The 23,115-nt window shown below is 32.1% G+C and overlaps 1 protein-coding gene and 1 long non-coding RNA gene across 3 annotated transcripts in view; one reads left to right on the top strand and one right to left on the bottom strand.

The window, feature by feature from the left end:
• Window positions 1–10,541, bottom strand: part of LOC143057902 (calsyntenin-1-like) — a 51,744-nt gene extending 41,203 nt beyond the window's left edge. For both annotated transcript variants that reach the window (XM_076231362.1, XM_076231363.1), the window contains exons 1-2: window positions 10,374–10,541; window positions 4,033–4,182 (exon numbers count right to left, since the gene is read on the bottom strand). In XM_076231362.1, the coding sequence (XP_076087477.1) occupies window positions 4,033–4,182; window positions 10,374–10,440 (217 nt within the window). In that variant the 5' untranslated portion in view covers window positions 10,441–10,541. The remainder of the gene's footprint in view (window positions 1–4,032; window positions 4,183–10,373) is intronic.
• Window positions 10,542–19,751: 9,210 nt separating this feature from the next.
• Window positions 19,752–22,585, top strand: LOC143056287 (uncharacterized). The gene is made up of 2 exons (XR_012972284.1): window positions 19,752–19,840; window positions 20,464–22,585. It is a non-coding gene; the product is annotated as an uncharacterized LOC143056287 (long non-coding RNA).
• Window positions 22,586–23,115: the final 530 nt, after the last annotated feature.

Genomic DNA, 23,115 nt, shown 5'->3' with positions numbered 1-23,115 from the left:
CTATCGAACATTTATAAATGCTGAGTGATGTTTATTATTGCAAATCTGTCACGACTATCCAAAAAATCCAGAATATTTAAAAAAATTCTGTTAGTATATAATTCATGTCAATATTTTTTGTTACTATGTGAAATTTCAAATGTAATCAACATCATGCCCATTTTCTTCGTAAATATTAATAAAATAGTTATTGTGCCATTTACAGCGGCCAAATGGAATTTAGATTCTTTTTGAATGAATTATTGGAAATCATACCACATCTCCTTTAAGACCTTATTCTATTTTGTTTTCAGTATCTGTTGTTTGTGCTGCATAGATGCTGCAGAATGTACATGTGTCCTCATGCTTGTAGTATATATGGTTGTATGCTCTTATATTTTACAGTCTTGTGTTTTTCTGCTTGTAAGAGAGCTGGCTTCTAATATATATAAGAACATTGATAGATAGTTGTTTAATTTGCAATCATACAACATTTCCTTATCTTTGAATGGGCAAATCCTTGTTTCTATATTCCTAATTTAATACTTAATTCAATGTACAATTCAAAGTATATAAGCCTAAAAATACATAGCTGTAAAACATGTGATCTAATAATGGAAATTCTATGTTCCTATCAATTTAACTTTTAAATTGCAAGAATATAGTTATAAATAGGTTTCTTTTTTTTTTTTTTTTTTTTCAAAATTGAAAAATATGATCTGTCATGGAGACATTGACAGAGGAACATCCATATATGTATGTACTGTGATACATTGACATAACAAGGTTGAACCTTGGTGTATAGGACGATGACTAATTGTTTAGTTTTAAAACATGTCACTGATCTTAAATCTTTCATTCTTTTTCTTTCATTCAAATAAATGTCATTGACTGTAAGTCATGTCAGTATCAACTTCTTCAGGCAAAATGAAATATATTTGTTTATATTACGATTCTCTTGTTATTTTACAAAATTTATCAATGGTACTGTCAATGACTGTTAAAGAGGGTTTGGATGGGGCATCCTTCAATTCTGTATTCTTTAGTTTTAAAGTAAATTTTCTTTTTTTCTTTATATATTATTCACATTATTCTCTATTCTTTATATTTGAGCACTCCATTATTCTCTTTACTTTAATTTTTATGTCATTTTTTTTATTTCCTTGTATTTCTTTACCTTTAATCTGAACTTTTTACCTATTATTAACGTTTCTGTAAACCCCACACAGATCCTCCTGTTAGGACAGTAAATCTCAGCAACAAATTTTTGCATGTACATTGTAGCCAGGCAAATTGATTTTGACAGAAATTGATGTCTTGTTAATATGATTAAATTACATTCAACATGCCATGACTTGGGTTAACAACAGTCTGTGATGAACAACCTGTTACTGAACAAGGCTCGTTCATACATTTTGAAGGCGCCATGCAAGTTTTGCAAATGACTGCAATTTAAACTCTTATACATGTACTAATTTACATTTTTTGATTGAGTTAAGCCTTCCAATTGATATTTTATCGTGTAGTTTTCTATGTTGTGATTTTATGCTATTGTTTCAGAAAAAGGGAGAAGGTTTAATACCATTAAAATGTTAAATCCCCCTGCAAATGTTTGCACCTGTCCTAAGTCAGGAATCTGATGTACAGTAGTTGTCGTTTGTTTATGTAATTTATACATTTTTCTCGTTTCTCGTTTTTTATATAGATTAGACTGTTGGTTTTCCCGTTTGAATGGTTTTACACTAGTAATTTTGGGGCCCTTTATAGCTTTTTGTTCGGTGTGAGCCAAGGCTCCGTGTTGAGGGCCGTACATTGACCTATAATGGTTTACTTTTATAAATTATTATTTGGATGGAGAGTTGTCTCATTGGCACTCACACCACATCTTCCTATATCTATATACATATGGCTCTGAAGTGATGTTTTTTCATGTATTTATGTCAATGTTTTCTAGAAACACAACAGATTAACTGTTTTTGCAACTGAAGTGTCCAAAGTTCAGAAAAAACACAATTAACCAAAGCCTTTTCTCATTATCCAAAAATTTTAACCATACCAAACAAAAGACATATTAAGACAAATCACAGGTCTAGCCTAAATCTCTAGACAATGCTGGAGTCTAGGGTTCATTGACGTATCTTATAGGGGAATTCAGAACCCCTGACAAATTTACAATTTAAACCATTCTTTTGTGAAAAATTTCCTGAATAGGTGATACACGTGATACACTGTATGTAGTTATATATATACAAATGCAGTCATACCAAATATATGTAATCCTTTGAATTGTATTTCTTTTCTAGTAGGCGTATGTAGTTACACGTATGATTATGTACGGATTCAATAAATGAAACAGTATTTTATAGAGGAAGAGCTTAAATCTTTTATCTCTGGTTGTCAGACAGGGAAGCCATTTATGGGATGTTTATCTGAATTAGGTACACAAAATCAACAAAATCTTCCTACTTAATTTAACAGGTACATAAGTATCAAAAAGTCATCAATCAAAATTTAAAGGATATATAATCTGAAAGTAATTTTTGTTAAATGTTTTTGCAGCGCAGCAAGGTACAATTATTAAGTTGATCTTTTTAGGTTATAAATTTAAAACCATTCAAACCAATCTTTCTAACAGAGAAAGTCATTTTTGTTAAATGTTCTTCCAGCGCAGCAAGGTACATTTATAAAGTTTAACTTTTTAGGTTATAAACCATTTGTAAACCATTCAAACTATGAATTGATAAATGTCAATGAAAAATCTTTATTTCTCTCCACAATTAGTTCATTATATTTCTTTACATTCTCCTTTGAAATATACAAGACTTAGTGACAAATTAATGATTTACGACTTAATCATTTTACAAAATATGTCTGCATTCCTTTAACACAGGAACACCTGTTTGTCTTTGAATTTACAAATCAAGGTATTTACCTTCTGTTTTACCTGGATACTTGGTAGTCAATTTGTCTGTACATAAAGTTTATAAATTTACAACTACATGTAAATCTGATCTTTAGTAAAATATTTCAAATCTAGGTGCAGTTTCTTTTTTAATTCTAAGATGTTCAATCAATAAAGCCATAAACTGCAGTTTGTACATGCATTGATGCATTTGTTTACATTCTGTGTGCATAAAATTATTATGTTCAGACTGGTGTGAGGCATATATTTGATAATCTTATTTAGTAGATAAATGTTATCTATTATTACATGTAGTTAATCCCTGTATAAATATTTATCAATAACATTTACTCTTGTCTATCTACAGTTCTTAATCTCTTTAATTATGCAACACAGTACATTAATGATTTCTACAGTTTATTTAAGATTAATCCTCAAAATGTTGACCATTCTTTATCCTGTGTTTCTAAATATTGGAGTAATAATCTATTAATGAAAAAAATCTGTCTTAAGAAAAAATAAATCTCTAGTAGCTCAAAATTCTGACTCACATTATTCCATATATTCCTAAGTTTTAAGTAATATTCTATAAACAAAGAATAGCTGTTTTAAAATAAAAGAATAACTCCATAATCAATGAAGAAAAAGTCACTTGGCAAGACTTTCAATGCATGTCTATCACTTGTGTTAGAAGCAAGAATATGTCAATTAAAATACAAATACATTTTGTAACACATCATTACTGTTCATAAGAAATATGTTGCATCCAAGACTTCCACTGTTTTGTCTGTCTGTTAAAGTGCCAGTTGTGTGAAATGAAACTGAGTAAATACATATACAAATGTATATGTCACTAAGCCCATTGCAATAGTAGACTAGTCTTTTGATATAATTATCTGTGCCTATACATATGATGGACTGTAAAACTCAGATCAGGAGATTGGGTAATATATATTGGGCAAGAATTTCAATTCTTCTCTTCATCTGGAGGTTGTGTCAAGACCCCTAATAGCGGGACTATTGTACTCACTTTTTAAAGTTCACATGAACATGTATGTGTGCCAGGGGTTCCTATTCCTTATAAATGTACATGTTAAAGGTCATTTTTCAATTTTCAAGGAATTTGGTTTAGAAAAAGATATATAACTTACTTGCTCCACCCATTTCATCAGCATCAGTAGCCTGTAAAGGCTGATCCAACTGAACTGAACTTTCATTTTCTAAAATTGTTCCACGAAACACTGGAACGCCTCGCTTGTTCTTTATTCTCGATACAATAACAGGATCATGGATATTAGGTTCTGAAATAAAAATTATAAATGTGTTATGAAAAAAACCAAAATTAAAATGATATTGAATGATCATACAATGGACAATGTTATCGCATAAATTTGAACTTCATGTAAATTGCTTCTATACTTCATTTGCAAGCAAAAATGATGATTCAGAAAAGGGAGAACATTCCATACAAATGTTCTGTTACAGTATCTATATCATTGTTGTGGCCTTCTGAAATTATCATAAATATTACAAAAGACCATATGTATATATACATGTACAAGGCATACATTGTACATTGCATTTAAGCGGAGAAGTTCAGTCCTAGTATTGGGTTCAGTTTAATTTCAATTAAGACACTTGTCTAAGAAGTTTTTATTTTTAGATATCAGTTTAAGAAGTTTTTATTTTTAGACATCAGTCTAACTCTTTGAATATATTGCCCTTCAGATTTTACTACATGTAGATCAGAACCTTTCCGTACTCTTCTTGATCTTTTATACATAACATTAGTTACTTGAAGAGGACTCAATGATCACCTAAATGCTGTTGTCTTTTAGATCTTTTTAAGAGCACTTTTAAAATGCAACAATGTTTGTACTACTTGTTCATTTGTTCTTATCTTACATTTGAGGACAAGTAAAAGTACAAAATAAAAATAAGAAGATGTGCAAATGATATGGTACATTGTATAATTGTCAATGAGACATCTCTCCAAATGATGTAGATTGGGGGGGCTTAAAAACACCCGATCCCCAAAACCCGATAAAGGTCCTATCCCCCCTCGTAGATGGTAGTATCTATTGGTGAAAGAAGACAAGGCCTTCAATAATGAACAATACCATAGCAATTTCATAGTATCTAGACAAATGCATATATGTTTTTCTGAGTAAATGTAAAAACCCTGCTTTGACATGTACATATAATAAGACAGAGGACAGAAAAGACATTATGATAATGTATGAATGTATGACTGTTTCACCTCAAGTCAAAAAGATTGATTGATTGTTGCTTGCTTAAGGTCTAGAGCAGTACTAGGCTAGAAGTGCCAGTAGTGGAAAAGACATTTTAATAAAGCTGTCACCAAAGTTTGTAAAAGTTTGTGTCAGTTGTGTTAACTTTTTAAAAATAAAAACCTAGGAATATTATTCTAGTTACATGTAAATTGTGAATTAATTACCGATGGCTACATGTAAATGTGAATTGTAAATGCAAGTTTTGTGGTTATGGTGGTTATGGTAGTTACAGAACTACACGTACGGAGAGTTACATAATACATTGTAGGTGGTTATGGTAAGAAAACATCTGCCTCTAACATTTTTTAACCAAAATGTCCTTATATCTTATTTATGACAATAATTCAGTGGTTTTATTATCTTTCCTGTCAACAGGTACTTTTCCCATTTGAGATATATTTGTTTTATCTACTACATGAATACCCTTTTTTAAATTCCTAAATTTTTTAATTACTATATACATTTTTGTAATTAGTAACAAACATTGCAACTGTAAAAGGGTAAAAGTCCTGGTTACTGCCAACTAATGAATGTCCCGATATGTTTCAGATAAATTAATACAAATTATGTATCAACTACAAATTTACCATAGGCCTCATATAATCTATACTAGACAAGATTGTAAAATATAGCCTTCTCAGATGAAAAGATAAGTATCCCAATTTTTAATACTTAATCACATGAAAATTTTCTTTTTCTGCATGAGTCAAATTTTCAACCAGTCTAAAGTGCATCTGTTGAAAAAATCTGGTTATTTATATTATCTTAATAATATGAACCCAAAGTCCTTGTTATAGTACAATAGACTATAAGATATAAATCTTTGACAGAGGGTGCCCACATAAATCATAACTACCAAAATGAATACCTAACTCTTAATCATATTACCCTTAAACAATAATCAATCTTTAACTCGAAACATATTATAAACATTTGTATGAAATGTACACTTGACTAAAACACAAAAGATGTTAATTTTACAGGTGTACTCATTCAACAATATTATTTAGCTTGGGGTAAAGGTGGTACCAGTTGTCTGTCATATATATCCTCTGAGCAAAACTGATGTAAATATCTGATTAAGACACTGTATTGTACCTGACTACATGTACAAATGTATACATTGGTACATTCTTAGTGGAGAGATGAGGCTGTGAATGGGTATTCGCAAAAATAACTAATAAAATCATATACATGTACATTTAATATCAAATCCATATTTTAATTTTTATAATCCATAAGGACCTTCAGTGAACATGTTTATACACTGTATGACATTAGAAAAATTCAGAAACTACTCTGAAGTTATCATTTTCATAAAAGAGGTGTACATGTACATGTATGCATGTCATGAATGTGTACATGTTTTATCAAATCAGGTATTTATTTATTCATAAACATGATAAAAGGAAATCAATTAATCAAAAAGTGGCAAAAATACAGTAACTTGATTTTAATACTATAAATAATAAGTTTTCAAATAATCATTCTTAAGTACACAAATTGATCATGTAATCAAAAATCTCTAGCAGTTGGGATCTGAGACCAGGAAATCCCTAACCTGAATGAGCTAAAAATAACATCCAGCTAGTTATCATGATGTCAACAATTTCTGGCATATATATATCGGGATATAGTTAATTTGAAAATTGCAGGAAAATACTGTTTTGATTTTCCTGGTTTACCAAATATAAAGGTATAAACTTTGGCAGTGTAACCCATACATGTAGAAAATCTGTGGTAGCCACACCAATATTAGACTGTTTCTCCTGTAAGTTGCAATGTGAGGTAACCTTGTATTACAATCCATGTTAAAATATCAAAATAAATTTAGAGAACTTCATTTATATGCAATTTGTACATGTAAAAAATATGCAAAAATGTTTACGCTAATGAGCTGACAACTAGTGCAACAGTAGTATTGTGCCAAAACTATAAATGTAGAAAGCTTAAGGAATTCAAAGAATTCAACACTTCAACAAAGCTGAATTTAGTTCAGGAGAGTAAAGTTCAAATACAAAACAGAAACTGTCAAACATTGTTAACATTGACATGGAAACATGCTACATGTACATGTATAATAACAACCATAACTATAGCATGTATATAACACATGATATAAATTAATTTAGACAATAACGATTATAAACATGATAAAGGGAAAACAATCATGACAATACACATGTACATGTATAATTGTTTTAACTGTTTTGTACTTTATTTCATAAAATACAACATGATTTGGGTTAGAGTCTATTAAAATGTTGTTAAAAATCTTTTTTAACATGATATTCATCAAGGCTAAATACAATGTATACATGTACATTCACAAAACATCAATAAGGCAACAACTGTCTGAACAATGGGATGCCAATGATTCCAGGAAACTTATTCATACATTCTTTTGTAGTTGTAATAATTTCTGTGTCATTTGGTCTCTCATTGGCAATCATACCACATCTTCTTTTTTATATCTATGTTAATACATTTTTATAGAATACTGTCTAATTTTGTCTAGGATTTTCTAGTTCATACCATTTAAAACTTTGTTGAATATATAATATTTTTATGGACTCGATCAGCCATAATGGAATATGATAAAAGCTAAAGACTTATCTTAATTTATTCTATATCAATGATAATCATTTATTGAAGATGTTCATGGGCATGATGGTAGCCTTTGTCAATGCATAAATTAGACACCATAAAAAAACCAAAATAAACTTCAAGTTTTAAACTCTACAACCCTTTATTTGCAAAGCCAGCCCAGAAATTATTCACTTTTAAGAACTGAAAAAAATGTTAGAATTGGTCACTTCATTTTGATACCAGTGTTGGCCATGGCAAGTAACTACATTTTGTGCATGTACTTTTTTGTAGGTCTTTATCATGTTTATGTTTTAATTTACTTCCAATCCTGAAAAAACTTACTCAGTCAGACATTGATTCTAGGAGTTTGAATGACAAATTGCTAAATATATGAAATACAGCACAGAAATGAAATATTTTCTGAAGTACCGACTTAACCATGTTATTGTGGACACTAAGACCAAACAACAAACACTCATTATTAAATAATACTGGATGGCTTCCCCTAATGTAATATCATAACAAAGTTATTCTGTTTACAAACAGCAGCAATGTATTTTCCATCAATACAAACAAAATGTACAAATATATCTTTCTACTTGGACAGTTACCTCTTTAACAACTAATAAAAGTAATGATATTAATTCTTTACTATTCAGCTGAAATAATGTAATTTTTCTATGAAGCGAAATAAACCAATGGTCACATATAGACAGGATCAATACACAGTCCTAAACACTATATCCCTGAGATGACGTCCAATAACAACATACAAATTTAATCACAAATTCCTATAGAGCTATTATGATGGATCATTCAGGAGCTTGAACTCAATTATGACAACACAGGGTAGGACACAATTTACCATTGAATATGTAAATGAAAAAGATTTATCTGGTAAAACAAAAATGAAAAAGATTTATCTGGTAAAACAAAAATGAAATATATGGACCTTTTTTATGGTTGACCTGTAAAAATAGTTCAATTTTTAAGCTTTAGAATCTGGTCTTTTTTTGTTATACTGCATAAATCTATAATTTGTAATTGTTTTTTATGATTTATAGTCTTAGAATTGCATAGGAATTGATTTGAAAACATTAATTTTATTATATAACCTCTAGCATGATTTAGGACTTATAATCATATGCATGATAATGGCTGAAACTGATTCTTGAAAACTAAAATGCCCACTAAACATGTACATTTTGTAGCAATATATCTTTCCGGGCCAAAGGCCAGGGCTCACATTACATGTACATTTTTTTTTTACTTTAGAATCATAGGGAGATACATGTACACGAGAAGTGCTCATAACATTAATCTGCTCTATCACAGGCTAAATTCAGCTTTTATGTGTTATTCATATATATAGTGTCATCATTGTCATGATTGTCATGTATTTGATTCAAAGTTCAAACGATGTACTTAATCATGGACTAGCAAGAATATGCCTTTCTAAGACAATGTAAGAATCATCCATGTTTTTTTTATAAAACATTGGTGAGTGACAATCTGGTTACTCTCAATACAACATGTACAATTTTCCTTGATAATGTTTTTTCACACATTCTTTCCTTTCTATAAGATTAAAGTATTTTCCTCAATGACATACCTGTACATATATAATTATTTTTCGTACAAAAATTATTTGGGTTCAGGATTCTTTTTTTTGTACTTTTACATTTTCCTTGAGTGGGATCTTGAGCATGTTGAGGGTTGTTTTGTTTTACAAATGTAGTTTTCATTTTGGTGGTACATATTCTTGTATGGAAAAAATATTATAACACATTATTTCTTGAAATAACTTGTTCACTTTTTGAATGAAATAATGACTAAAAGAACAGGGTAAACATATACTTGTACACATCGATAACATGTATAATTTTTAAGTTCATTTCTCACTAATTGCTATGTAACCTGTTAATCAACTAAGTAGGAACTCTGTCAGTCCTTGTTTTTTTACCTTAAAAAAATGCAGGACACCCAACACTAGACAAAGAAGATGCTGATGATTTTTTTGGGCAGCAACCTGCATGTACACCAATATCGAACTTTGACTGTCACGCATGTCTAAAATAATGACATTTCAGGTCAAGTATCATTCCTTCTACAGACCAAAAGGAAAAAAAATAAGGGGATATTATGTAATAATTTTTTTTAAAGATAAGAAACCGGCATATGAGTCAAAAATTACAGAATTTAGAGCTATTTTGAGGGGAGGTTTTTTTATTTTCATATTGTTATTTTTTAGTTGGCTAATTACAATTTCATTGTGCTCTATCATGTCTTCTCTTTACAATTTCAATGTAAATATTGCACGAGACCCCACTAAATTAGATTTATGCAAGTGCACCTGAATTATCTTTCACTTGGAGAAAATTATGTGCACTATGTCGATAAATACCCCAAGTTTTGGTTCATACCTGGGTTTTTCATGCCTTTATTATAATCTTTAGACGGTCTAATTTGATAATGTTTGAAATGATTCTTAATTAGTGAAAACATGAATTTTTCTTAAGACAGGAAACTATTTTCTTAATTGATTAAAATATAAATACAAATATATCAAGCACCTGTTCGTGAAATACGAAGCTAAATTATATACTTACCAGACATACAAATAACGTATTCTGTTAAAAATAAACATAATAAATATAAATATGTCCTTCGTATCATTTTTAAGCCTTCATGTATTTAAAGTATTCCAATAAAACTATAAATTGTCACACAGATCGTCCTCAAGTTATGGTAAAATGGCTGGCTAGTTTGTGTTTATGCTAATGCCTGACGTCATTTGTGTATTTCCGGTTATCGACCAGGTGAAAATTCTCCATGGAGTTTACCGTAAAAATTTCCTCTTTCGGTAGATCTTAAAGACCCAATTAAAATCGTGTGTCAGAATTTTGAATACTTTATATAATAAAAGATATGACTGCAAACGAAAATAACTGGAAGCAAAAGTTTGCAAAAAATTATTGATTTTAATATTTTGTATTGATCTGTATTGGAAAGCTGTTTTTTTTTCTGACTGTAGAAGAGAAAAAAATTGTGTTGTAAAATGGATTTCATTAATTTGACCAAGGATTTGTATAGTGTCTTACTATACAAATCCTTGATTTGACATATATTTTTTTGTTTAATTTTACAGTTTACTATAAGTACATGTATATATAAAATTGTGAAATTGTATGAATTATGCATTATTTCAATTTTGCAAAACAACTAAATTAAACAAAAACCAATGTTGGTCATAGCAAATACACTGATAGACAAAACGTGACAAACATAATAAAACTGACTAGACAATAATAGAATACATGTTAAAACAATAATTGGCCTCCTTTAATCATCACGAATCTGGGAAACATTTATATTACGCCGTGTCTTACAGCTTGGACATTCAAATATATAATTGTGTATAAGAAACTTGTCATCTTCTTTCATTTGAGGATCTAGGTGGAAATGATGGGTGTTTCTTCTCTTTTTTTTCAAGTCACCTTCCTCAAACAGGAAAAGAATCGCAGACAAGACACGCGATTCCTTGCAAAGATATGAATATTTCAATCCTAGCATTTCTCAATAATTTAATCATGGCCAGTCTTCAAAACAAAAAATGTAAGCATACAATTTCAATCTTTATCATTACTATTCAACAAATTTAGATATTGCATGAGAATTGGAAATAGAGCGTCAATTTAAGTGGGGAAGTTGAGGAACAAAAAACCATCAGGAAGCCTTTTTTGGAAATGCCTGTTATGGTCTCAATGTCGACTCTTTTACCACAGCTTGATTTAATTTTAGCACATTGTTCCTATCATAATATTCTAAGCTGTTTTGCTTTTGAATAAAAGCCTGTTATTTCCAGTTATTTATTTAAGGTAACATACGTACATAAATGGACGATTTTGCACAAAATTTTATGGAATTTGGCATAAAACTAGAACATGAGGAACTAACTGCATATAAACATCGAAATATAACATCGAAGTATATATCTACATAACTTTTATCCTTTCTTATCTATATATATATAGAAAATAAAATAGCCGAAAAAAAAAGTCATCAAATTTCACATATATAACTTTTCTCGAAATCCTGTCTACGACTTTTATTTAAAAACGAAATATATTCTACTGTTGAAATTAATTGATATAAAATCTAGAGGGGTTCACAAAATCACCAGTCCCTGCTATTGTCGTTCTACATACTGTATGTAACCCCTTGCAACAACTCTTTGCGGGGTTGGTAGAATTGCAGGACAACATTTGGTCAACCACCGCTAAGCGTCAACAACAAAACTTGTCATACCTATTTATTAAAGTAAACAAAATATGAGAATATTGTGTACATTTATTACAATATTTTTTGTTTATTTTTGTTTATTTTTTTTTTTTATTCCTTTTTGTTAATATAATAAAAGAAGATGTGGTATGAATGTCAATGAGACAACTCTACACAAAACACAAACAGGCGTAGAAGTTAATAACTATTGTTATAAATATATTTTTTCCCCAAACTAAGATAGGAACGCAATACTAATTATAAGACTTGAAACAATTCAAATGTATGGATTAACTTGTTTGTATTGAGTATAAAATGTCAGCAATCCTCATTACAATAACAATCTCCATATTTATGTTAGCTTTGGTATAGAATAGAATTGTTATTCTGAAAAGAACAACGACCTTTTAATACTATTATACTATAGCCTATATTGATCGACGTTCCCAATTGAAGTTGTCAATAAATAATTACATGAGATGTATGTTTCCTTATAATACGATATTTTGATTGGCTAACTGCACATCACGTGTTATTCCGTAAGCAGTTGCATTGCTCAATACAACTTTTCATTCATGATAACACGGGGTCCAACAATAAAGTGCACAGGTGAATTAAATAAAAAAAATATATAAAATTCGTGTTTTTATGATCATAGCTATAAAATGTAATTATAAGTATTGAATGCTTCTTTTTGTAACTTTATAGGGTTGTAAAAGCGTTGACCGTGCGCACATTTTTAGAATGAAGCGCTTCCGCGCTTCATCCAAAATGTACTTCGATCAACGCTTTTACACCCCAATAAATTTACAAAAAGAAGCATTCAATTCTTAAATGTTTTTTCAAGTTGTCGTTTTACTGCAATTTTATTTTCGAAGAGTCAAATTCAACATTTAGTGCATATATACTCTTCAGAATCTCCGAAAACGTATTATTATTGGGGCTTCTTTTTTTTTTTTAATTTGGTAAATTGATTCATCCTACTATTTCTTAGTACATTTTTTGCGAGCTTGATTCTTGCGATGCTATTGTTAGCTAGCTTGATTCTTGCGTTGCTATTGTTTGCTAGCTTGATTCTTGCGATGCTATTGTTTGCTAGCTTGAATCTTGCGATGCTATTGTTTGCTAGCTTGAATCTTGCGATGCTTTTGTTTGCTAGCTTGATTCTTGCGATGCTATTGTTTGCTAGCTTGATTCTTGCGATGCTATTGTTTGCTAGCTTGATTCTTGCGATGCTACTGTTTGCTAGCTTGAATCTTGCGATGCTATTGTTTGCTAGCTTGAATCTTGCGATGATATTGTTTGCTAGCTTGATTCTTGCGATGCAATAGTTTGCTAGCTTGAATCTTGCGATGCTATTGTTTGCTAGCTTGATTCTTGCGATGCTATTGTTTGCTAGCTTGATTTTTCCTACTGTTTGCTAGCTTGAATCCTCCTATTTGTTGCTAGCTATATTCTTCCTATTGTTTGTTAGCTTGATTATTCCCACTGTTTTGTAGCTTAATTCTTCCTATTGTTTGCTAGCTTAATTCTTCCTATTGTTTGCTAGCTTGATTCCTCCTATTGTTTGGTAGCTTGATTCCTCCTATTGTTTGCCAGCTCGATTCTTCCTATTGTTTGCTAGTTTGATTCTTTCTATTGTTTGCCAGTTTGATTCCTCCTATTGTTTGCTAGCTTAATTCTTCCCATTGTTTGCTAGCTTGATTCCTCCTATTGTTCGCTAGCTTGTTTCTTCCTTTTGTTTGCTAGCTTGATTCTTCCTATTGTTTGCTAGTTTGATTCTTCCTATTGTTTGCTAGTTTGATTCCTCCTATTGTTTGCTAGTTTGATTCTTCCTATTGTTTGCTAGTTTGATTCTTCCTATTGTTTGCTAGTTTGATTCTTCCTATTGTTTGCTAGTTTGATTCTTCCTATTGTTTGCTAGTTTGATTTCTCCTATTGTTTGCTAGTTTGATTCTTCCTATTGTTTGGTAGTTTGATTCTTCTTATTGTTTGCTAGTTTGATTCTTCCTATTGTTTGCTAGCTTGATTCTTGCGATGCTATTGTTTGCTAGCTTGATTTTTCCTACTGTTTGCTAGCTTGAATCCTCCTATTTGTTGCTAGCTATATTCTTCCTATTGTTTGCTAGCTTAATTCTTCCCATTGTTTGCTAGCTTGATTCCTCCTATTGTTTGCTAGCTTGATTCTTCCTATTGTTTGCTAGTTTGATTCTTCCTATTGTTTGGTAGTTTGATTCTTCTTATTGTTTGCTAGTTTGATTCTTCCTATTGTTTGCTAGCTTGATTCTTGCGATGCTATTGTTTGCTAGCTTGATTTTTCCTACTGTTTGCTAGCTTGAATCCTCCTATTTGTTGCTAGCTATATTCTTCCTATTGTTTGTTAGCTTGATTATTCCCACTGTTTTCTAGCTCAATTCTTCCTATTGTTTGCTAGCTTAATTCTTCCTATTGTTTGCTAGTTTGATTCTTTCTATTGTTTGCTAGTTTGATTCTTCCTATTGTTTGCTAGTTTGATTCTTCCTATTGTTTGCTAGTTTGATTCCTCCTATTGTTTGCTAGCTTGTTTCTTCCTTTTGTTTGCTAGCTTGATTCTTCCTATTGTTTGCTAGTTTGATTCCTCCTATTGTTTACTAGTTTGATTTCTCCGATTGTTTGGTAGCTAGATTCCTCCTATTGTTTGCTAGCTCGATTCTTCATATTGTTTGCTAGCTTGATTCTTCCTATTGTTTGCTAATTTGATTCTTCCCATTGTTTGCTAGCTCAATTCCTCCTATTGTTTGGTAGCTTGATTCCTCCTATTGTTTGGTAGCTTGATTCTTCCTATTGTTTGGTAGCTTGATTCCTCCTATTGTTTGCTAGTTTGATTCCTCCTATTGTTTGGTAGCTTGATTCCTCCTATTGTTTGGTAGCTTGTTTCTTCCTATTGTTTGCTAGTTTGATTTCTCCTATTGTTTGCTAGCTCGATTCTTCCTATTGTTTGCTAGTTTGATTCTTCCCATTGTTTGCTAGCTCGATTCCTCCTATTGTTTGGTAGCTTGATTCCTCCTATTGTTTGCTAGCTTGATTCTTCCTATTGTTTGCTAGTTTGATTTCTCCTATTGTTTGCTAGTTTGATTCTTCCTATTGTTTGCTACCTTGTTTCTTCCTATTGTTTGCTAGTTTGATTTCTACTATTGTTTGGTAGTTTGATTCTTCCTTTTGTTTGCTAGTTTGATTCTTCCCATTGTTTGCTAGCTCGATTCTTCCTATTGTTTGCCAACTTGATTCTTCCTTTTGTTAGCTAGTTTGATTCTTCCTATTGTTTGCTAGTTTGATTCCTCCTATTGTTTGCTAGCTTGATTCTTCCTATTGTTTGCTAGTTTGATTCTTCCTATTGTTTGCTAGTTTGTTTCTTCCTATTGTTTGCTAGTTTGATTTCTCCTATTGTTTGCTAGCTTGATTCTTCCTTTTGTTTGCTAGTTTGATTCTTCCCATTGTTTGCTAGCTCGATTCTTCCTATTGTATGCTAGCTTGATTCTTCCTATTGTTTGCTAGTTTGATTCTTCCTATTGTTTGCTAGTTTGATTCTTCCTATTGTTTGCTTGTTTGATTCTTCCTATTGTTTGCTAGCTTGATTTTTCCTATTGTTTGCTAGTTTGATTCTTCCTTTTGTTTGCTAGTTTGATTCTTCCTATTGTTTGCTAGTTTGATTCTTCCCATTGTTTGCTAGCTCGATTCTTCCTATTGTTTGCTAGCTTGATTCTTCCTATTGTTTGCTAGTTTGATTCTTCCCATTGTTTGCTAGTTTGATTCTTCCTATTGTTTGCTAGTTTAATTCCTCCTATTGTTTGCTAGTTTGATTTCTCCTATTGTTTGGTAGCTTCATTCCTCCTATTGTTTGCTAGCTCGATTCTTCCTATTGTTTGCTAGCTTGATTCTTAATATTGTTGGCTAGTTTGATTCTTAATATTGTTTGCTAGCTCGATTCCTCGTATTGTTTGGTAGCTATATTCCGCCTATTGTTTGCTAGCTTGATTCTTCCTATTGTTTGCTAGCTTGATTCCTCCTATTGTTTGCTAGCTTGATTCTTCCTTTTGTTTGCTAGCTTGATTCTTCCTATTGTTAGCTACCTTGATTCTTCCCATTGTTTGCTAGCTTGATTCCTCCTATTGTTTGCTAGTTTGATTCCTCCTATTGTTTGCTAGCTTGATTCTTCCTACTGTTTGCTAGCTTGATTCATCCTATTGTTTGCTACCTTGATTCTTCCCATTGTTTGCTAGCTCGATTCCTCCTATTGTTTGCTAGCAGGATTCCTCCTATTGTTTGCTAGCTTAATTCTTCGCATTGTTTGCTAGCTCGATTTCTCCTATTGTTTGCTAGCTCGATTCTTCCTATTGTTTGCTAGTTTGATTCTTTCTATTGTTTGCCAACTTGATTCTTCCTATTGTTTGCTAGTTTGATTCTTCCTATTGTTTGCTAGTTTGATTCTTCCTATTGTTTGCTAGTTTGATTCCTCCTATTGTTTGCTAGCTTAATTCTTCCCATTGTTTGCTAGCTTGATTCCTCCTATTGTTTGCTAGCTTGATTCTTCCTTTTATTTGCTAGCTTGATTCTTCCTATTGTTTGCTAGTTTGATTCCTCCTATTGTTTGCTAGTTTGATTTCTCCTATTGTTTGGTAGCTTGATTCCTCCTATTGTTTGCTAGCTCGATTCTTCCTATTGTTTGCTAGCTTGATTCTTCCTATTGTTTGCTAGCTCGATTTCTCCTATTGTTTGGTAGCTTGATTCCTCCTATTGTTTGGTAGCTTGATTCTTCCTATTGTTTGCTAGCTTGATTCTTCCCATTGTTTGCTAGCTCGATTCCTCCTATTGTTTGCTAGCTCGATTTCTCCTATTGTTTGGTAGCTTGATTCCTCCTATTGTTTGGGAGCTTGATTCTTCCTATTGTTTGCTAGTTTGATTTCTACTATTGTTTGGTAGCTTGATTCTTCCTTTTGTTTGCTAGTTTGATTCTTCCCATTGTTTGCTAGTTTGATTCCTCCTATTGTTTGCTAGTTTGATTCTTCCTATTGTTTGCTACCTTGTTTCTTCCTATTGTTTGCTAGTTTGATTTCTACTATTGTTTGGTAGTTTGATTCTTCCTTTTGTTTGCTAGTTTGATTCTTCCCATTGTTTGCTAGCTCGATTCTTCCTATTGTTTGCTAGCTTGATTCTTCCTTTTGTTAGCTAGTTTGATTCTTCCTATTGTTTGCTAGTTTGATTCCTCCTATTGTTTGCTAGCTTGATTCTTCCTATTGTTTGCTAGTTTGATTCTTCCTATTGTTTGCTAGTTTGTTTCTTCCTATTGTTTGCTAGTTTGATTTCTCCTATTGTTTGCTAGCTTGATTCTTCCTTTTGTTTGCTAGTTTGATTATTCCCATTGTTTGCTAGCTCGATTCTTCCTATTGTTTGCTAGCTTGATTCTTCCTATTGTTTGCTAGTTTGATTCTTCCTATTGTTTGCTAGTTTGATTCTTCCTATTGTTTGCTTGTTTGATTCTTCCTATTGTTTGCTAGCTTGATTTTTCCTATTGTTTGCTAGTTTGATTCTTCCTTTTGTTTGCTAGCTTGATTCTTCCTATTGTTTGCTAGTTTGATTCTTCCCATTGTTTGCTAGCTCGATTCTTCCTATTGTTTGCTAGCTTGATTCTTCCTATTGTTTGCTAGTTTGATTCTTCCTATTGTTTGCTAGTTTAATTCCTCCTATTGTTTGCTAGTTTGATTTCTCCTATTGTTTGGTAGCTTCATTCCTCCTATTGTTTGCTAGCTCGATTCTTCCTATTGTTTGCTAGCTTGATTCTTAATATTGTTGGCTAGTTTGATTCTTAATATTGTTTGCTAGCTCGATTCCTCGTATTGTTTGGTAGCTATATTCCGCCTATTGTTTGCTAGCTTGATTCTTCCTATTGTTTGCTAGCTTGATTCCTCCTATTGTTTGCTAGCTTGATTCTTCCTTTTGTTTGCTAGCTTGATTCTTCCTATTGTTAGCTACCTTGATTCTTCCCATTGTTTGCTAGCTTGATTCCTCCTATTGTTTGCTAGTTTGATTCCTCCTATTGTTTGCTAGCTTGATTCTTCCTACTGTTTGCTAGCTTGATTCATCCTATTGTTTGCTACCTTGATTCTTCCCATTGTTTGCTAGCTCGATTCCTCCTATTGTTTGCTAGCAGGATTCCTCCTATTGTTTGCTAGCTTAATTCTTCGCATTGTTTGCTAGCTCGATTTCTCCTATTGTTTGCTAGCTCGATTCTTCCTATTGTTTGCTAGTTTGATTCTTTCTATTGTTTGCCAACTTGATTCTTCCTATTGTTTGCTAGTTTGATTCTTCCTATTGTTTGCTAGTTTGATTCTTCCTATTGTTTGCTAGTTTGATTCCTCCTATTGTTTGCTAGCTTAATTCTTCCCATTGTTTGCTAGCTTGATTCCTCCTATTGTTTGCTAGCTTGATTCTTCCTTTTATTTGCTAGCTTGATTCTTCCTATTGTTTGCTAGTTTGATTCCTCCTATTGTTTGCTAGTTTGATTTCTCCTATTGTTTGGTAGCTTGATTCCTCCTATTGTTTGCTAGCTCGATTCTTCCTATTGTTTGCTAGCTTGATTCTTCCTATTGTTTGCTAGCTCGATTTCTCCTATTGTTTGGTAGCTTGATTCCTCCTATTGTTTGGTAGCTTGATTCTTCCTATTGTTTGCTAGCTTGATTCTTCCCATTGTTTGCTAGCTCGATTCCTCCTATTGTTTGCTAGCTCGATTTCTCCTATTGTTTGGTAGCTTGATTCCTCCTATTGTTTGGGAGCTTGATTCTTCCTATTGTTTGCTAGTTTGATTTCTACTATTGTTTGGTAGCTTGATTCTTCCTTTTGTTTGCTAGTTTGATTCTTCCCATTGTTTGCTAGTTTGATTCCTCCTATTGTTTGCTAGTTTGATTCTTCCTATTGTTTGCTAGTTTGATTCTTCCTATTGTTTGGTAGCTTGATTCTTCCTATTGTTTGCTAGTTTGATTCCTCCTATTGTTTGCTAGCTTGTTTCTTCCTTTTGTTTGCTAGCTTGATTCTTCCTATTGTTTGCTAGTTTAATTCCTCCTATTGTTTGCTAGTTTGATTTCTCCTATTGTTTGGTAGCTTCATTCCTCCTATTGTTTGCTATCTCGATTCTTCCTATTGTTTGCTAGGTTGATTCTTCCTATTGTTTGCTAGCTTGATTCCTCCTGTTGCTTGCTAGCTTGATTTTTCCTTTTGTTTCTGGCTTGATTCTTTTCATTGTTTGCTAGCTCGATTCTCCCTATTGTTTGCTAGCTTGATTCTTCCTAATATTTGCTAGATTGATTTTTTTTTATTGTTTTCTAGATTGAATCTTCCTATTGTTTGCAAGAATAATTATTCCTATGGTTTGCTAGCTTTGTTCTTCATATTATTATAAATAATGATATCTAGCTTCTATTAACGTTTGCTAGCTTGTTTCGGTTACTTTTTGCTAGATTGACTCTGTTGAATACACGTATAAAGGGCAATATCTACATCCTTATTAAACAGTTAACTTATTTCGAACTAGTTAATACTTAGTTGTTTCCACTGCTAAGCATGGCAAAGTAACTTTAAAATATGCTATGCATTTTATCAAAACTCCTTAAGATAATAAAAATACCTCAAATGCATTCAACTAGAGGGTAATAATTGTATATATAGTATTTATCATTCCATTCAAGGATGTGACTGTGTTAATTAGTCATATTTGTCCTCAGGTACAACGGCTGACAAAGGATTGAATGGATATACTAACAAGGTAAATAGTCGTTTTATTAATTTTCTCCCACAGTATATAGATCAGAATAAATCCATTTCCCCCCGTTCGAATGGCTTTACACTAGCAATTGTTGGGTCCCTTTATAGCTGGCTGTTCGGCTCCATGTTGAAGACCGTACTTTGACTTATAATGGTTTACTTTTACAAATTTTGACTTTGATGGAGAGTTGTCTCATGGGCACTAATACCACTTATTATTATATCTATTATAACTTAGATTTGGGATGAGGAGACTTTAATAAGATTTTTTTTCTATTTGTTTTGAATTTTAAAAATTACTCAGTAACATTTAACTTAGTTTTTCGCGTGATAAGACAGCATGTAGTGGCTACACGTTTACAAATGTCACTAGTGCTATAATAAGACATTAAATATCTTATTAATAAACACCATTTACATTGCTTTATTTTAATGAACCCTAATTAGTTTTTTAAGTGTTCAAACCGACTCGAATCCTCCAGATGCAGGCCATTTTAAAACGTAACTCCCGGGATTAAGTACAATAGAATTTTTTATAATTAGATTTCAGAATCCTCATGCATGTCTGTTTATTATTCAAGTTGTAACCGTATCAGAAAAGTTTTTCCTTTTTTTTTATTACAGATAACTCATTGAAATGGACGAAGAAAACAAAAGATCCAATATTTCACCAGACATTAGATGCAGCCCATGTTTATTTGAAGGAAAAACAAACCATGCAATCAGGTGGTGTATAGAATGCCAAGAAGGTCTTTGTAAGGAATGTCTAGATAATCATAGAGCACTTGTTTCCGCTAAGAAACATAATGTTATTCCAATACAAGAATATGTTTTAACCTTAACCCATGTATCTACTTCAGAGGTAAATACGAACTGTGCTGACCATGGACGGAAGTTAGAATTGTTTTGTCCAGCTCACGATGAACCGGTTTGTACTATATGCATTTCCGAAAAACATCGACATTGCGAGAATTTCATTCCTGTCAAGGAAATAGCAGAACGCTGGAAGAGTTCAGAAGCTTTCAATGACATACAAAACAGCTTGGCAGACACAAAGTATAACACTGAAAATATAGTAAGTACTTGTTTGGAAAATAAAACTGCTTTGACTTTGGATAAGGCTTCAAAACAACAAGACATGAAGGCCTTGCGTCGGAAGGTAAATGAATATCTCGATAGACTAGAGATTAAAATGTTACAGAACATGGAAGAGAGATACAAAGATTGTATAAAGGAAATAGATAGTTCACTTACAGAAATAGAACAGTATAAAATAGATATTATAAAACTTAACATCGAAATCGATTATATTAAAAATATAACATCAAAGGAAACATGTTTTCTTGGAACACATAACGTTGAAAATAAGATTGTAAAATTAAAGAGAAATTTAGAAAACCGGATGGAACACATGAAGAAATATGAATTATCAGTGTCATTCGATCCGATTTTTGAATCATTAAGAACAATGACTGAATCGTTGGAAACTGTGAAATTTGACAAACTCCCAATGGCGATGGAAATGCGTGATTTTAAGCAGCGACAAGCCCAAATTCCTATTCCAAGACCACGATCGACTCATTCAAATACCCTTTTAACCCAAAAGCAAGAAATAGCTGTTCTACCAAATGTTGAAAACCATCTTGTAACAGGCTGTATAATACTTCCAAATGATTTATACTTATTTGTCCATCGGAATGGAAACTACCTCGTTACACAAGATCCAACTGGAAAAGTAAATTCTACAGTTAGTATCTCTGGTAGCCCGTATGATGTAGCTTTACTTGATGATACACACGTGGTCATTTCATATGGATCTTTAGCTTATATTGAGGTTGTTGATTTTTCTAATGACCAGCTGATAAAACGAATGCCTGTAAACGCTCATTGTTCTGGGGTCTGTTGTAATCAAGGGATAATTTATACTGCTGTACGACAAAAAGGTATATGTACCTTATCTATGGATACCAATGTTAAAATTCTGATCAGATGCATCACTTTTGATGTTGGTTATGTAGCTGCTTCAAAAGAAAAACTGGTATATACCGACAGTAAACACAGATCTGTCCATTGTCACGATTTTCTTGGAGTTGAGTTATGGAATATAATGTTTAATGACATGCAGTGTCCTCGTGGTGTTCAAATCGATATAAAGGGTAACATATTGTTCTGTGACAGCAAATCAAATTCTCTGACACGTGTGCTACCAGATGGTACTGACAGAAAAATTTTACTCGAAACATCTTCTGGTTTAAAAGAACCATTTGGATTACACCTTGACGAAAGCAGAAAACATCTTTTAATTTGCAATTTGTTTGACGGGCGTGCATTTTCGTTTAATGTGAAGTGAAACACTATGGTTAATCTTGTAAGTCACATCCTTGACTGTTTTGTGTCACACATTTAAAATTGGCATCGAAATGCACTAAACACATATTTGTTATCTAATATCCAAATTAAAAACATTTTGCTTAAGTCTTAATTTTTGGCCATTTTAGAAATGTGTTGTTTATGAGTCATTGATGATTCTTATGTAGACGAAACGCGCGTCTTGCGTATCAAATTATAATCCTGGTACTTTTGATAACTTTTTACACCACTGGGTCGATGCCACTGCTAGTGGACGTTTCGTGCCCGAGGGTATCACCAGCCCAGTAGTCAGCACTCCGGTGTTGACACGAATATCACTTATATGGTCATTTTATAAATTTCCTGTAACAAAACTTTAAATTTTTCGAAAAACTAAGGATTTTCTTATCCTTTTGGATCCTCAATGCTCTTCAACTTTATACTTATAAAAAAGAAGATGTGGTATGATTGCCAATGAGACAACTGTCCACAAGAGAACAAAATGACACAGACATTAACAACTATATGACTTTCTAACTATTTTGATCTGAGCGTCACTGATGAGTCTTATGTAGACGAAAAGCTCGTCTGGCGTTTTAAATTATAATCCTGGTACATTTGATGTTCAGTTGGTCGTCCACGCAATGATAGATTAATTATATCCTTGACCAACTGTGAACTAGACGCTAACATTTTTCAACTGGTGCAACATCACCAAAGATACCGTATGAGCAGCGGTTTAACTGTAGGGACATTCCGTTTGGAATTTTCCTCGCAGTTTGGTATTTTTGTTATTTCAATTTTACTAGTCTTGTGAGTTTGCTGTTGACGCTTATCCTACCCAAATTATTTAATCGCGGCAATTTAGTTACATTCTCTTCATCTTTAACACAAGTTTGTTAACAATTTACAGTATTGGTAGCATAT

This window comes from Mytilus galloprovincialis, chromosome 13, assembly GCF_965363235.1.
Source record: "Mytilus galloprovincialis chromosome 13, xbMytGall1.hap1.1, whole genome shotgun sequence".
Classification (NCBI taxonomy): Eukaryota; Metazoa; Mollusca; class Bivalvia; order Mytilida; family Mytilidae; genus Mytilus; species Mytilus galloprovincialis.
This window is presented reverse-complemented; position numbering and strand designations above follow the sequence as displayed.